At 37.6% G+C, this 15465-nt stretch overlaps 1 protein-coding gene across 1 annotated transcript in view; it reads left to right on the forward strand.

The window, feature by feature from the left end:
* Positions 1-15465, forward strand: part of xgb (x globin) — a 31603-nt gene that overhangs the window by 4057 nt on the left and 12081 nt on the right. Inside the window, exon 2 of the mRNA XM_084096844.1 lies at positions 11136-11243. Within this exon, the coding sequence (XP_083952970.1) occupies positions 11136-11243 (108 nt within the window). The remainder of the gene's footprint in view (positions 1-11135; positions 11244-15465) is intronic.

Here is a 15465-nt window from a genome sequence, read left to right on the forward strand (position 1 = left end):
AATGAAAAGTTGCTATTTTCTAGGCTGATATGGCTAGGAACTATACTCTCATTCCTGCGTAATAATCAAGAAACTTTGCTGCCGTAACATGAGTCCAGCAGGCGTAATGATATGACGCAGCTCCTTCAGGCGGTCTTAGTACACGATGTAACTACAGAAGAGTCAAGTTTTAAATAGGAAAAATATCAAAAATCTTTGGTTATTTTTTTTGAGAGAGATGCTAATGGTCCTGTCCGATTCAATGATCTATGCTAAGCTATGCTAAAAGTGGTACCGCCAGACCCGGAGATCGGCTGAATAGATTAGAAAACGGCAAAACTCAACTGTTTAACTCTGGGGGAGTTGTAAAATGAGCTTATTTCCAAAAAAAAGTGGAAATTTTTGGGGGATAAAAGCATCTGCCAAATGCATAAATGTAAACGCCCTCCCATCTAACAAAAATAAATCTTAATAGAAATTCTATATGCACATTCCACAACTTGTTCACGACTCTAAATGAGAAAAAGTCACTGGTTAGCCAGTATTTCTGACAACTTGAATCGTTTTGGGTCCGGATCTGATGAAGGACATTCAGTGCTCAAACACTCGTTCGTTTTTCCTCCTCAAATGTCTAAATGGGTCAAAATGCCTCTTCACTTGCAGTGCTTTATGATGCATCATCATCAGCATCATCATCATCATAATAACAGCTGTTTTCGCGTACAAAAATGGTTTCACAAATGAATCTGTTGAGCAAATGCTCTCTCTGCTGACAAACGAACGTGTCTCTTAATGTGCAGCTCATAAACTCCTCATGAACATCTGTCCAGATTCTCATCGCCTCACACTGATGCTCTCCAGTCAGTTTCTATCATACATGCACTGGGAAAAATAAAAAGTTGTAAATAGAACAGATTATTGGGGTCCGTTTTACAAGAAAATACTGTTTAGACTCTACTGCAAAATTTCATGTTTAAATCAATGTAATTATTTGTGAAATTTCCTAGTGATTTCTAAGGTAAAATCATTTAAAAGTAAATCGTGACCTTTCTGGTGTGTGTAAAAAGCATGAGAGTTTCCTAGACAACGAAAGCCTTCAGTGATTAGACTGTAACAGTCGGATGGTTTGATCACACACCGGAACATCTGGAAAATCAGGAACATCCTTCACTGAAACTCTCCAGATATTAAGGCAAGCCAGACGGCGAGGCTAGAAGTCTCAGCAGATCTTTATAAACAGGGCCTAAAACTAATTATAGAAAAATCACGATTCCCTATAGACCCCTTCAATGTTTGTAAACATCGAACGCCTAGGTTGGGTGAACGTCTAGAAAAATGTCGCGGCTAATAGACCGGTATATTGTGTCAAGGGTATGCACTGTCTTTGCCACCACAGGAACAGGAACAGTACCATAATAAACTTGTTTTAGCTAATGGCGATTGTCTGCCTGATCCCAAGCTCCTAACAGAATAGGTAGACAACGTTAGCAAGTGGCCAGATATTCACTGGTACTGCTATCTATTCAGATAGATACTGCTGTCTGCTGAGTCTGTAGCATGACACAGGTCACAATTAATGCCAGATATCAAACTTCACCTAACTATTAAACCAGTTTACAGAAAACATTTGTTTACTTACCATGGCTTAACACTGCCGTTGTTGTCACAATGTTGGCGCTAGCCTGCGGCTAACTACTAGCAGCTGGCTACGTCTGTAGCATGACACAGGTCCATGACATTTACAAAACTATTAACCTGCATAGCTTACTGTTGTAGGCTAGTGTACATAAAATTGTTCATAGTTTTTATTTTATTTATAAACGGGCAGACTGGGCAATGCTACAATCAAAGAGGCTCGTGTTTGTAGTGCTCACTTCATATCAGGTAAAGTCATCCTTATCATCCCTTTCTGTTAGATTAAATTCGAAAGCCTGGATTGCATCAACAGTTTTATGTACACTAGCCTATAACATTAATATTTTTTTTTTTGACAGATAACCGAAAATTCTTTATATTTGAAAGCCGATAACCGATATATTGGCTGATAAATCCAAATTTTTATATAATTTTTGAGAGCCTGATTACAAAACACATGTCTCATCATTAAAATTCATGTCCCAAACACACAATTATAATGTTCTTATTATAATTTTAAGTAGCCGATATGAAAGACTTGATATTTTCCTTTTCAATTTCAATAATTTTTCAAGCAATTCAAAACCATCATGTTGAACAGTGCACATCTCAGCTGAAGGAAATTACATTATTTACATTATACAAATTATGAAATATGAAATAAATAATGAAATTACATTATAATACATTATTTATCGGCTTTAATATATCGGCAACATTTTCTTATCAGGCCGATAACGATATGGTGGCAGATATATATCGTGCATCCCTGACATATATTCAAATTACAAGCAAAAGCACAAATAAATACAGTAGAACAAAGATACAAATGAAATAAACAGTGCTTTTCAGGTTTAAATTTAATTAAGTAATCAAATGTGAAATAACACTGGATAGTCTTCACTGTATAAATGTAGATTAATCCTTATTAAACTTACAAACGTTATTCAGTCAAGAGCAGTGAGTGATTTTTTTTTTCCTCTTTTGTTGTTTGATTAACGTTAATCACAGTCAGCTGCAGGAATATTAGGCTGCTGTCCCTTTAAGAGCGAATTCACTGATCTAATATACTGATACTAGAGATGTGACGGTGATAATATTCTCCCACCGGTTAATCGACTTATGACAACACCGGTATTACCGGTTTCATCGTGGGGGGGGGGGGGGGGGGGGGGTGGTGGTGTTAGAGTGATGTAATTTTTTTTTACATGGCGTCAATTCATCATTCGTATTGAGTTTGATTGACATGCGATCTGACCAATCAAATTCCACAATTTTTGTGCGACAAAGCAGTCAGAAGAGTTATTGATTAACTTCGGTGGATTTGGCTTTGGCTTTAACTGAGGCAATCTGTCACAACACATTAAAGAGCCAAAAAACGGTAGGCGTATTTTATATTTGTTTGACTGACCAAATTTGAAAGTTGAGACTTTGTTTCATATTAAATATTACCTGCTCGGCCCTGTCTTTCAGCGCGTTGTCAGTGTCCTCTATTTAGGTTATATTTCAGCACTTCGCGAATGGACAGCGACTTCTAAGTAGCACGAATGCGTAACCTTGCACATAGAGAACGCTCTTAAGAGCTAAGATGCATCGTTATCGGGAAACCCGGCCCTGGTCTCCGCACTAGCCTAACTGAAAACTATGAAAGCCGTGTGACCGGCCAACCGGTAAAAAATAAAATAAAAAATACATTAAAGAAACTATACCCTCTGATTTTGTTTCATTAATAAAGTTTGACTAATCGCAGCAGTCTCGCATTCGTTTAGAGCTCGTGTGAATTGCACGTATAAAATGAAGTTAACGAACAACCTCGTTCCATCAGGAAATGCCACATGAGTTTCACTGCGCTTGAAGAGTGAAGAGTTTTTCTTTTGCGTGAAGAAGCCGTTCGCCGGAGATGTGTTAAAAGATTCATTCATACACACAAGAGAGTGCATTCATGATTATTAGGCTACCGGTATACTAATCCTCCTGGCGCCGGGTCTGAGTGAGTAATTTACTCTCTTACCTTTGTTCTTTGATTAACATTAATGACACTCCATCTGACACGCGTCCCATTTTCTCACAAATCTCTACATTCATTTATGATATTATTTAAATAATTTGCTCTTATGAGGACACTCGACAAAATGGACATTTTGGCATAATTTGTGCGTGTGTTATGTTTTGTTCAAGGCCGAAAAGAGAACTCGATACTGACGCGCGTCTTTTCCGTGTGTGTGTGTGTGCGTGCGTGTGTAATAGGCAGGACTTACAGCGCGGTCTCTTGTTTTGTCGCGCTTGAATGGTTGAGCGTGATCATACAACGCTAGTCAACTGGTGACAGAAAATACGGATACTGCGTAATTGCTTTAAAAAAAATTTTTTGCGGTGCTGCGGTGGGCAAGTGATGAAACCGGTGTTGCGACTGAACACCGTGTAACACCGGTAACACCGACTATCGTGCCAAGCCTAACTGATACTGATACATATGCGTTTACTTTCTCAACTGTTTATGTTCACTTAAGACATAATCGACTATGTTTACTAGGATACTCGTTATTTTTTACATACTAAAGTGTGAATTTGTCCATTCAAACGTAAGAAGACATAAAAGAGAGCTCAGTTTAGTATCTGTGTGCTTGCTTCGGATGCAGAGTTGCCAGATTGGGCTGGTTTCGGATCAGTTCGGCGGGTTTTTGTTGCCGAAACACCGGCACTTCAGATCCTTCTTCCTGCGACCCAATGTTCAGCAGGCAGCAGTCTCACTCACTCACACACACACACACACTACAGCTCTGGCTGACGTGCCCCCTAAACTCACAACAGACACTCCCTCCCACTATATTCAGTTCACGTCACATCATGCCGGCACCGCCCGCCCCTCAAACAAACAACACACTCGCGGGGTTTTCAAACTTAGCTCGCTGACTGACACTGCGGTTTCATGACAACTCTCTCCGGGTCATCGGCAGCGCCAACACAGATTTGAATGTTGCGGTTTTGTCAAAGGTTTAATAGACAGACGAAATGGAAGAAGATCGCGTGGGTGTTTGAATCGAGATCACAGTCTTTTATAGATGCATCGTGCAGCTCTATAACGACACATTTCATCCTCTGTTGGAATGAAAGTGGTTAACTTCTGTCAACCTTATCTATAAACAAGGGCAAAAATAAAGCAATTTAATTTGAATTAATATCGGTAATATTCTGTAATAAAAAAATCGATTTTAAAATCGTTTAAAAAAAACGCGATACCTAGGTGAATCGATTTTTTTTCTCCCAGCCCTAAGAATATGCATGTTTCATGTTGCTATTTGAAATAATTGAAATGTTGAAGTGGGTTATTTTTTATGTCCATATATCCACTCAATGTTTTTATGTTACTGAATGCTTTTGTTCCAAGCGACCTCATTGATAGCCTAAGTTTATCACATTATTTTCCGTAACATAAGCTTGTAGTTTAATAGTAGAATAGTCTGACTGAAGTCAGTGCGTTCATTTGATTGAATATTGTTTCTAAAATCGGATAGACTAAGTCGAAAAATGGGTCATTTTAAAGCTTGTTAATGATTTCAATGTGTTTAAATGAGAAACAAGCCAAAAAAAAATTGGGCATTTTTTTTGTGCATTCTCGCGGTTTTTGACGAGGTTTTGGGCTGGAAAACCTTGCTGGCACCTGGCAACCCTGTTCGGATGTTTGCACACAGAAAACTTCACTTCTCAGTTCCCTTCTGCGTCTTCTTTCAAGGCTTAAACTCTTGTGATGATGAAGCGCAGGCCCGTCAACTGTCCCGGGCGTTGTTCACATTCATGTTCTCACAACTTTGGATTTTTAGGATTCATAAAAAGGTTACCGTCCAACTGGCGATTGACACAGTGTCATATACTCGCCAACACCAATTTTTACTCTCATTTGGTGCTTGTGCATGTCTTTAAAGTGAGTAGATGATGTTCACACAGTATGTCTGTATTATTTCTTATAGCATCCTCTCTGTAGTATCTGTCATTGCACATGATCACACATGCAACACTTGTAACCCTTTACACTCTTAAAAACACTTAATCAATAATTGTATCCTTTAAAACCCTCATCCCTCATCTTTGATCACCAAAATGACATATTTAAAAAAAAAATCCTTGAAAACAAATTTCTTCATGCCTTAAAATATCTTGAGTGTAACTCGACACCCTTGCCTCATTTAGTATGCGCGGCTCTATGAATATGCAAATGAGCCCCGCCTCCACTCACTCACTCAGCTCAGAGATCCACTGGTTGACGATCACACGTTGATCTGATTGGTTACAAGGTAGTTTGTGACGTCAGAAACACCAGCGATTTCAAAGCGTGTTTTTGAGACTGTCTTTGGTTCACTGCAGTTTTAAGGAGGAAATACTCAGCAATGGACAGATAAACAACATTAAAATATGGATTTTCACCACAGGGGGACTTTAAAAATAAAGGTTCCACATGAAAGGTTTCCACAGTAATGCTATAGAAGGACCAGTTTTGGTTCTTTCAGTGTTCAGATCTTAAAATAACCTTCTTTTCTTTCGTTGTGAAGAACATCTTAACAATCTGAAGAAGCTACTATAAAGAACATTTTATTAGAGCCCGACCGATATGGATTTTTGGGGGCCGATACCGATATTAGGAGTAAAAAAAAGCCTGATATTGATATATCGGCCGATATTATTTGTGTATTATACTGGCAATATTATTTCTGTGTATATTATAGTACAGTACCAGTCAAAAGTTTGGACACACTTTCCCATTGGTGTGTACAAACTTTTGATACAGTATACATAAACAGAATATATATAAACACATTTTTTGCAAATGTAATGTAGGCAGGGTGAATGATAGAATGATACATTTGAGCTGTAACCAAACTAGTTTGCATAATCTTCACTAATGACTTATATCAATAAATATATCTAAAGTGTCACTGGCAAAACCTTATCTTCTATTATTAGTCTTAATTCCTCTAGTCTCAGATCTTTTTACTAAAGTAAAAGTAATAATACCAGGGAACTACACTAACCTTTTCCACTGGTGGCACTTGCGCTACTAACTTTTTCAGTTACTGTCGCAAAACATGATTTGGTCGCACAAATTATTTATAGTAAGCCGCTCTGGATAATAATGAACAATAATGAAACTATTGCATACAGATGTGCTTTTTATTTTACTTGCCATCTTTTAAACCACATGCCTTCTTGTTTTTGTTTTCTTTAACATTGGTTGGTATAGATTTACTGCGATAGAAAATACAGTACACAATAAAGTGCAAAATGAATTTCAACATGCTATGGTTGGCACAGATGGGCAGACTCCTGAACTCTTAAGTAGTGATGCACCGAAAGTGTCCAAAACACTTTTTTTTTTTTTTTTTTTACTTTAGAAATGACTGATATTGGGCACCTTTACCTGTGTTTGCAAAATATGTCACACATAGGACACACATGCATTATATTGCATTGCATTGCATATAATGTGTGCTGGTCAACTTGTCTAAAATTAAGAAACCCCTAGAAAACAGTAAAAAAAAAAAAAAAAAATTTTTTTATTAATTATTAATAAATAATAATAATTATTAATATTAATTTATTATTCCAATAACCAAATATGATACTAAATACCACAGGGAAAAGGGCTTCTTGTGACGTGCTGTCTTTGCATTTGAACATTGCACATTTTAAACAGGACACGCATTAGCTGAATAAATGTTAGCCAATACAAACATATTTATAGAAAACAGTTGACAATGAATAGACAGGAGTCCAATAATAGCATAACGATTCACTTATTCTAAAAATAATATCAAGTATAAGTTAGACGAATCCGACATATAACGAGGGCTGTGTTAACAGTAAAACTTCCGTCATTTAACGAATTTTAAAAACACGGATGGATAATACAAAATGCTTTCTGACATTTTGACAGAAAAAAAACAAAACAAGCAAGAACAAAATTTAAACTATAGCCCGTCAATTTTCATTATACAATTATCTTCTCTCTCTGTGTGCGCGCGTCCGTGTTTTGAGAGAGAGAGAGAGAGAGAGAGAGAGCTCGCGCAGCACTGATACAATGGTACGTTTTAATCTAAGTAACGGTCGCGGGGCTGAAGCCAACTTGATGTGTTGAATGCTCAGAGCACGTTATAAAACGTATTCTTAAAATACACATTTCTGTTTTAATAAATGCTCATAGTAAATCATAGCATATTGCCTAAAACATAGGTGCAAAAATAATCAGTGATACATTTGCGACCCATTAAAAATTAGGGTCGAATTTTTTTCAAAATGGCCCTATATAAAGTGTTATAATTATATAAATGATTGGAATATTGCTTGATATTGTAATGTAGCGTTATAGGCAGAATGGGCTGACACTGTGTCTACACCGGACGCGGCCGTTGTCGCTCGCGTCGCAACAGCTAAAAGCTGTTTACCCTGGACGTGGAAAAGCGTCCATTGCAAAGCATTTGTCCTTCGCGTCAGTACGTCATGAATAGAACGAAGCGTCAGTTTACTGTCAGAGATTTGTCGCTCGCGTCGCATCCAGTGTAGACAGCATCACAGATTATAATGGGTTCAACCAGAGCCCGTCTACGGAGAGCCTGGCCACTCCCTATTAAGTCCTATTGTACCGAATTTTGGTTGTAGTTCCACCAGAGTTCCACTGGGGGCGATCGCCCATGAGTGCAGAATGAATGGGAGTCTATGGTGCTAGACGGCTAAATTTGTCTCTTTCACCCGATTGCCGTTGAGAAATTGAGCTGTGTTGTGTGTTTGCCTGTGTCAGCTGTGTTGTGTGTTTACCTGTGTCGGCTGTGTTGTGTGTTTGCCTGTGTCGGCTGTGTTGTGTGTTTGCCTGTGTCGGCTGTGTTGTGTGTTTGCCTGTGTCGGCTGTGTTGTGTGTTTGCCTGTGTCAGCTGTGTTGTGTGTTTGCCTGTGTCAGCTGTGTCGTGTGTTTGCCTGTGTCAGCTGTGTCGTGTGTTTGCCTGTGTCGGCTGTGTTGTGTGTTTACCTGTGTCGGCTGTGTTGTGTGTTTGCCTGTGTCGGCTGTGTTGTGTGTTTGCCTGTGTCGGCTGTGTTGTGTGTTTGCCTGTGTCGGCTGTGTTGTGTGTTTGCCTGTGTCGGCTGTGTTGTGTGTTTGCCTGTGTCAGCTGTGTTGTGTGTTTGCCTGTGTCAGCTGTGTTGTGTGTTTGCCTGTGTCAACTGTGTTGTGTGTTTGCCTGTGTCGGCTGTGTTGTGTGTTTGCCTGTGTCAGCTGTGTTGTGTGTTTGCCTGTGTCAACTGTGTTGTGTGTTTACCTGTGTCAGCTGTGTTGTGTGTTTACCTGTGTCAGCTGTGTTGTGTGTTTGCCTGTGTCAGCTGTGTCAGCTGTGTTGTGTGTTTGCCTGTGTCAGATGTGTTGTGCGTTTACCTGTGTCAGCTGTGTTGTCGATGCCTCGAGAGAAAAGAAAGTGCAGAGCGCGAAAGCACCAAAGTGACTGAAGGATTGCCGTAAAGCAGTGTCTCTGGTCGTACGATGTGTGTGACGTCATTGACACTTTAAAAGACTTTTTAAAGCAAATAAGTGACTCTAAAAAATCTAACACCCAGCAATGTGTAATTTCTTTGCATCTCCTTTCGAATACAACATTCAAATTACTAGACAAAAAATTATATCCTGAGAAAAGTGGATTTTGAGGGGTATAGCGCCATAGACCTCCATTCATCCTGCACTCGTCCTGTGAGCGCCCTCATGTGGAGCCAGAGTGGAACTGCAACCAGTTCAGAAGCCGGAAGTTTACCGAGAGTGGAACTTCTCCCCTTATTAGACATTCTCTGGTTCAGCTGTCTTTTGTCGCATCGCGCCGCTCGCGTCCGCTGTCTTGTTCAGGCAGTAGCAGACAAGCAGTCAAGCGGTGTCGTAAAGGTAAGTTGCTAACTAGTTACCAGTGCGGTGGCGGCTTGAGTCTGCTGAATGGTGTTGAACTTTTAACGCTATGTTGTCAGCTGGTGAGACGCAATGCTATAAAGTAATAAACAATGTCCCCGTCTTTTACTCTCACGACGAGCTTATCATACTCGTTTGCTACATCAGCTAGCTAGCCATGTTTCATACCTTGTCAGTGGAGTGGAAGCTAATGTGTGCGCATCTTACACACCGTGTCTGAAGAGGAGACCTCCTGTTACTGAAGTGAAAGGGTTGGCTGGTGTCACTACAGTAGCAAAGTAATGGAGCGCGCTCTGCTGGACAAACTACGTAGTTACACAATTTACAAGCATTTTATCCGCGTTATATGTTCTGTAAAAAAAAGTTAATATCCGATACCGATAAATCTGCGATGGCCGATAAATCGGTCAGGCTCTACATTTTATGTAGGGATGCACAATATCTCAGCCACCATATCGGTATCGGCCGATATATGTTAATTTTTAATGTTATCGTCATCGGCCTGATAAGAAAATTTGGCTGATATATTAAAGCTGATAAATAATGTATTATTTCCTTCAGCTGAGACGCTTCAGATGCGCACTGTTCAACATGATTTAAATTGCTTGAAATATGATTGAAATCACTTCAAAAAAGGAAAATATAATTCAGTGCAACATGTGCAAGTCTGTCATATCGGCTACATAACATTATAATGAGAACATCATAATTGTGTTTGGGACATGGATTTTAATGTTGAGACTTTAGTTTTTGTAATCAGGCTCTTAAAATGTATATAAAAATTTGGATTTAGATTTATCGTCCAATATATCGGTTATCGGTATCGGCGAAATTGTTCATATCTGTGCTATGTCTAAATTATGACATACTGAGTCATTATAAGTCGTAATTATTATGACAAAAATAAAAAATTATGATAAAAATAATGATGACAAAAGTGAAATGGCAAAAAGTAAAAATTATGACAAAAGTAAAAATTTACATAGTAATAATTATGACAAGTCAAATTTATGACATACTGAGTCATAATTATTATGAAAAAAACATAATTATAACAAAAATAAAAAGACCGCAACATAGTTTTGGCCCAAATCCGGGCCAGATCTGGGTCATGTGGATTTCACGCGTACCAGATGTGGGCCGGATCTGGGCCGACACTATGTTGCTGTCCAGGTCGTTTCATCAACTTATAAGTTATTAGTGTTTACTTTTCATTTGTTCAATATTTGCAAAACCCCCAGACAGAAGTAAAGGGTGACCAATAGTGCTTGTAATTCATCTCTAATTTTATGCAATGCAGTTTCCATACATGTGATGCCTAAAGAACCAGAGTGAAGAAAACAAAACAAATATATTCCCTTCTGAAGAAACGGCGTAGAGTAGACCAGTTTAGTTAAAACCAGCATTAAAATGCCCAAAGCATTCATACAAACCAGTAGTGAGTCGAGTCGGTTTAGCAGGTTATGAAGGATTCTGGTTATATGATAAGACTCTGAGACGAATGGAAGTATTTTAAAGATCTTCCTCTCAGGAAACTACTTGAATATGAGTTTGTGGTTGAAGAGCTGAATGTCTGTCGTGTCTGTAACAGGTTGTTTGAGACCCATCCGGAGTGTAAAGACGTCTTCTTCCTCTTTCGAGACGTGGAGGATCTGGAGAGGTTACGCACCAGCAGGGAGCTTCGTGCACACGGCCTGCGGTCAGTACACACACTTCACAGTGGTCAGAAACACACACCCCAGTGCCCTGCATCTGCTTACACACAGTGTGTGTGTGACCGTCATATGATGACTAGGGGTATCAGCAGATTAAAAGGGCAGAATCCCTCCAAAATATAGTGCATTACATTTACATTTATGCATTTGGCAGACGCTTTTATCCTAAACCGCGAGGAACAAAAGGCAATTCATCAAAGAGCCAACAACAAGTGCAATATACAGTGCCAGGTTTATTAGACGACTAGATTAGGAAGTGAACTAGAGGAGATGAGCAATGTTTTTTCATAATGTGAGTTTGAGTGTATTTATTGAAGGGTGATGAAGATCAACATCCTGATGTGCAAATCAAACAAAAGCTCTTTATATCAGGTCATTATTTCTGCTCTCTAATGGACACGAGACATGCTTTTCTCTTCTAATGCCTTTATACATATATTTATATATTTATAAGAGCATGGATTGATTTCATCAACCTGTCAGAGATAATTATCAGTACAGCTGAAGACACTCAAACCAAAGCACTCACTGGAACAACTCCTGTTTATTATTTATAACCGTGTATGACCAAAAATGCAGTATTTTTTAAATGATGAAACACTCAGAATTTTGTCATAATTGTGTGAAAGTAAATATTGACATACTGAGTCAAAAAAAAAAAAAATGTTGGAATTATGACATTAAATGTCATCATTATGACATACAAAGTTGAAATTATGACATACTAAGTCATTATGACAAAAAATTCTGAAAAACATTTTTTGATTTTTTTAACTTTTGTTAAAATTTTTACTGTTGTCATAAAAAAGTCAAAATTATGACATACTGAGACCGCATAATGATTATGAAAAGTCATAATTATTATAAAAAGTAAAAGTTCTGACAGTCAAATTTATGTCAGAATTATGAAATTTAAAGTCAATTATTATGACATACAAAGTTGAACATTTTTGACTAAAGTAAATGTACAAAAGTAAAAAATTATGACAAGTTTAAATTGACATACTGAGTCATAATTATAAGTCGTAATTATTATGACAAAAGTAAAAATTATGACAAAAGTGAAATGGCAAAAAGTAAAAATTATGACAAAAGTAAAAATTGACATAGTCATGATTATGACAAGTCAAATTTATGACATACTGAGTCATAATTATTATGAAAAAAACATAATTATGACAAAAATAAGAAGACAGCAACATAGTTTTGGCCCAGATCCGGGCCACATCTGGGTCATGTGGATTTCACGCGTACCAGATGTGGGCCGACACATGTTGCTGTCCAGGTCATTTGTTCAATATTTGCAAAACCCACAGACAGATGTAAAGGGTGACCAATAGTATAGAAGCTTGTTTCCGCCACAGAATAAAACATTTTAAAAGATAACTGCGACTTTTTATCTCACGATTACGAGTTTACATCTCGCAATTCTGACTTTATAACACGCAAATGCGACTTTAAATCACGCAAATGTGAGACAAAGTCACAATTACCTTTTTTATTTTTTATTCTGTGGCAGAAACAAGCTTCCATACAATAGTAATGATTCATGATACAAATTACGGGAAAATTTTTTTTATAATTTAATTCAATTAAATTGATTTAGCAGACAATTTAATGCAAAGCAACTTATAAATGTGGAACATCAAAAAAAAATTATTGTTGAGCAAACAATATTCATAGTACTATACAATGCAAAAACTAGTAGCCTAAATGCAGTGAAATGCCCAGTAGAAGTAAAAGTTTATTTTTTATTTGATAATATTTTATAGTATTAATAAGTTCTAGTGAGTGCTTTGGTGTGAGTGTCTTCAGCTGTACTGCTAATGTTCTCTGACAGCTTCATGAAATCACTTCAGGCTTTTATAAATACATGTATAAAGGCATTAGAAGGGCGATGCATGTGTCGTGTTCGTTAGAGAGCAGAAATAATAATGAGTCGTTACAGTTCAGATCATGACAGGGATATAAAGAGCTTTTGTTTGATTTGCACACCGGGATGTTGGATCTCACAGCGACACAAGTAGTGCTTTATTATAGCGAGAGATGTGACACTTTCAATGACCTTTGATTGACAGGCATCATGTGACGACGTGTCCGAACACACAGATGCTTTATATCACACACAAGGAATGCATCTAGATGTTATTGTCACGATGACCCACTGAAATCAAAGCATGCACAAAATACCAGATAAACGATACAAAAATCCCATCATCTGACTGTGGAATCCATTAACACAAAATACCACAGGAATGATTGAATTTTGCAAATGGACACATTAAATGCAATGCTACAATTATTTGTGTTTCATGGACAAATCTCATTGTTCAGCCTCAAGTGGCTGATAAAACATCAGAAATGTGATAAATCTGATGCATGAATGATCATAATCTGATCATCCACTAGTCCAACTGTGGCTGTTTATAATCATGCAACTAAACAATGGTGCATTTATTAATATGAGATGTGCAGAATCTATAATAAAGCATGTTTTCAGTGTTAGAGATGATAAGAGGCACTACATGAAGATTACTATTATTATCTGACAGCTCTACACACACACACACTGATCTGCACACACACTAATTCACTGCGTTTGCTCTCAAATCCCCCGAACACCAATTACTGATTGAATGTGGTGTTGCTGTAAAGGCCGAGAGGCTGTTGAGCGAAACATCAGCCGCTGTGACCCTGCGGGGCGGTGTGTGTGTGTGTGTGTGTGTAATGAGGCCGCGGGCCGATCGCTCTTCACAGCATGAAAACAGAACGTGCGATCAGGTTAGGCCTGTGCTGTCTGAACTGAGTGTTTGAGTGACAGCTGTCAATCTGAGAGTCACATTCAACTTTATCATGGCACACGTTTACCACTGAAGTCCGTTTAGGGAAACGCTTTACATTGGTAAAGCCTCTGCCGTATGAGAGAACGTTTTCAACACATAAGAAAGATAAAATATTCATGTTTTGTTGAAATTGACATAAAAAGTAACATTTATGACATAAAGGTCCAAATTATGGTAAAAAGTCATAATTGACAGTAGGGGTGTGACGGTTAGTATATAACCGTGAGACCAACGGTTATAGTTGAACACCGTCATTACAACTCTATAACCGCCAAAACCGTGTTATTAAAATATTTTTTACAAACATTTTTTATCATAGAGAATGTTTAAATACTAATTAAAAACAATTGTTAACAGTCTGTGTTATTAATGGTCTACGTCGTTTCCAGCTGTATTTGATTCTTTGCCAAATACCCCCTGCCCGACCGCCAATCATCTGAGATAGAAGTAAAAGCTATGACTATGATATAGTGATGTGCCATCATTATGAGATTTATTAAACAAATGAAAAACATTTCCAATAATAAACAACGTATCATTACTGATCGTGCAGTTTAATTACCCCTTGACTGGCCCCAAACATGTTTGATAAAAGAAACATATACAGTGTGTATATATATATGATGTGTATTACATTTTAGCTCAAAAACAATTGTAATAAAAGATAGGATCATAAGATGCGCAATATATCGGGAGACATGATTTTTACCACTTAATGAAGTTTTGTTTTGTAGAAAACCTTTCTTTAAAGCAAATTTCGTTTTGTACAAATTGTATCTAAATTTTAATAAATGTTTCATCAACCAATTGCATGTATTTAATAAATAAAAAGCAAATACGACGACGAAGGCGGTTATGTTACGAACCGTCACATTTGACTCACGTCATAACCGTCATCACCAATTCTGAAACCGGCACACCCCTAATTGATTGTCAAAATTTATATAAAAATTTAGAATTATAAAAAAAAGTCAAAATTATAACATACTGAGTCATAATTATGAGTCATAATTGTGACTAAGTAAAAAAATGTACATACTGAGTCAAAATTATGACAGTCATAATTAACATACTGAGTCAATAAGTCAAAATCAAAAATCACTATTTTTAAAACACTAAGAAGGCTCGACACAACATGAAACTTTGCTGGAAGTGTCACCAGGGGCTCTACACATGAACTCCAGCATTGAGAACAGTGTTTGTGTACACAGAGTTTACTAAAAAGAAAGATTTTGACCAACTCAAAGTGTTTCCGGCCGCTGGTATTCTGACAGACAAAAATAGTCAATCTCCGAATGCAACGTAACAGGGAGGAGAGTAAAGATGGAAAGCTCCTAAAGCTTAGTTCAATATAAAATTCACG

The sequence above is a fragment of the Abramis brama genome, assembly GCF_963993115.1.
Source record: "Abramis brama genome assembly, chromosome: 21".
In the NCBI taxonomy this organism is placed as follows: domain Eukaryota; kingdom Metazoa; phylum Chordata; class Actinopteri; order Cypriniformes; family Leuciscidae; genus Abramis; species Abramis brama.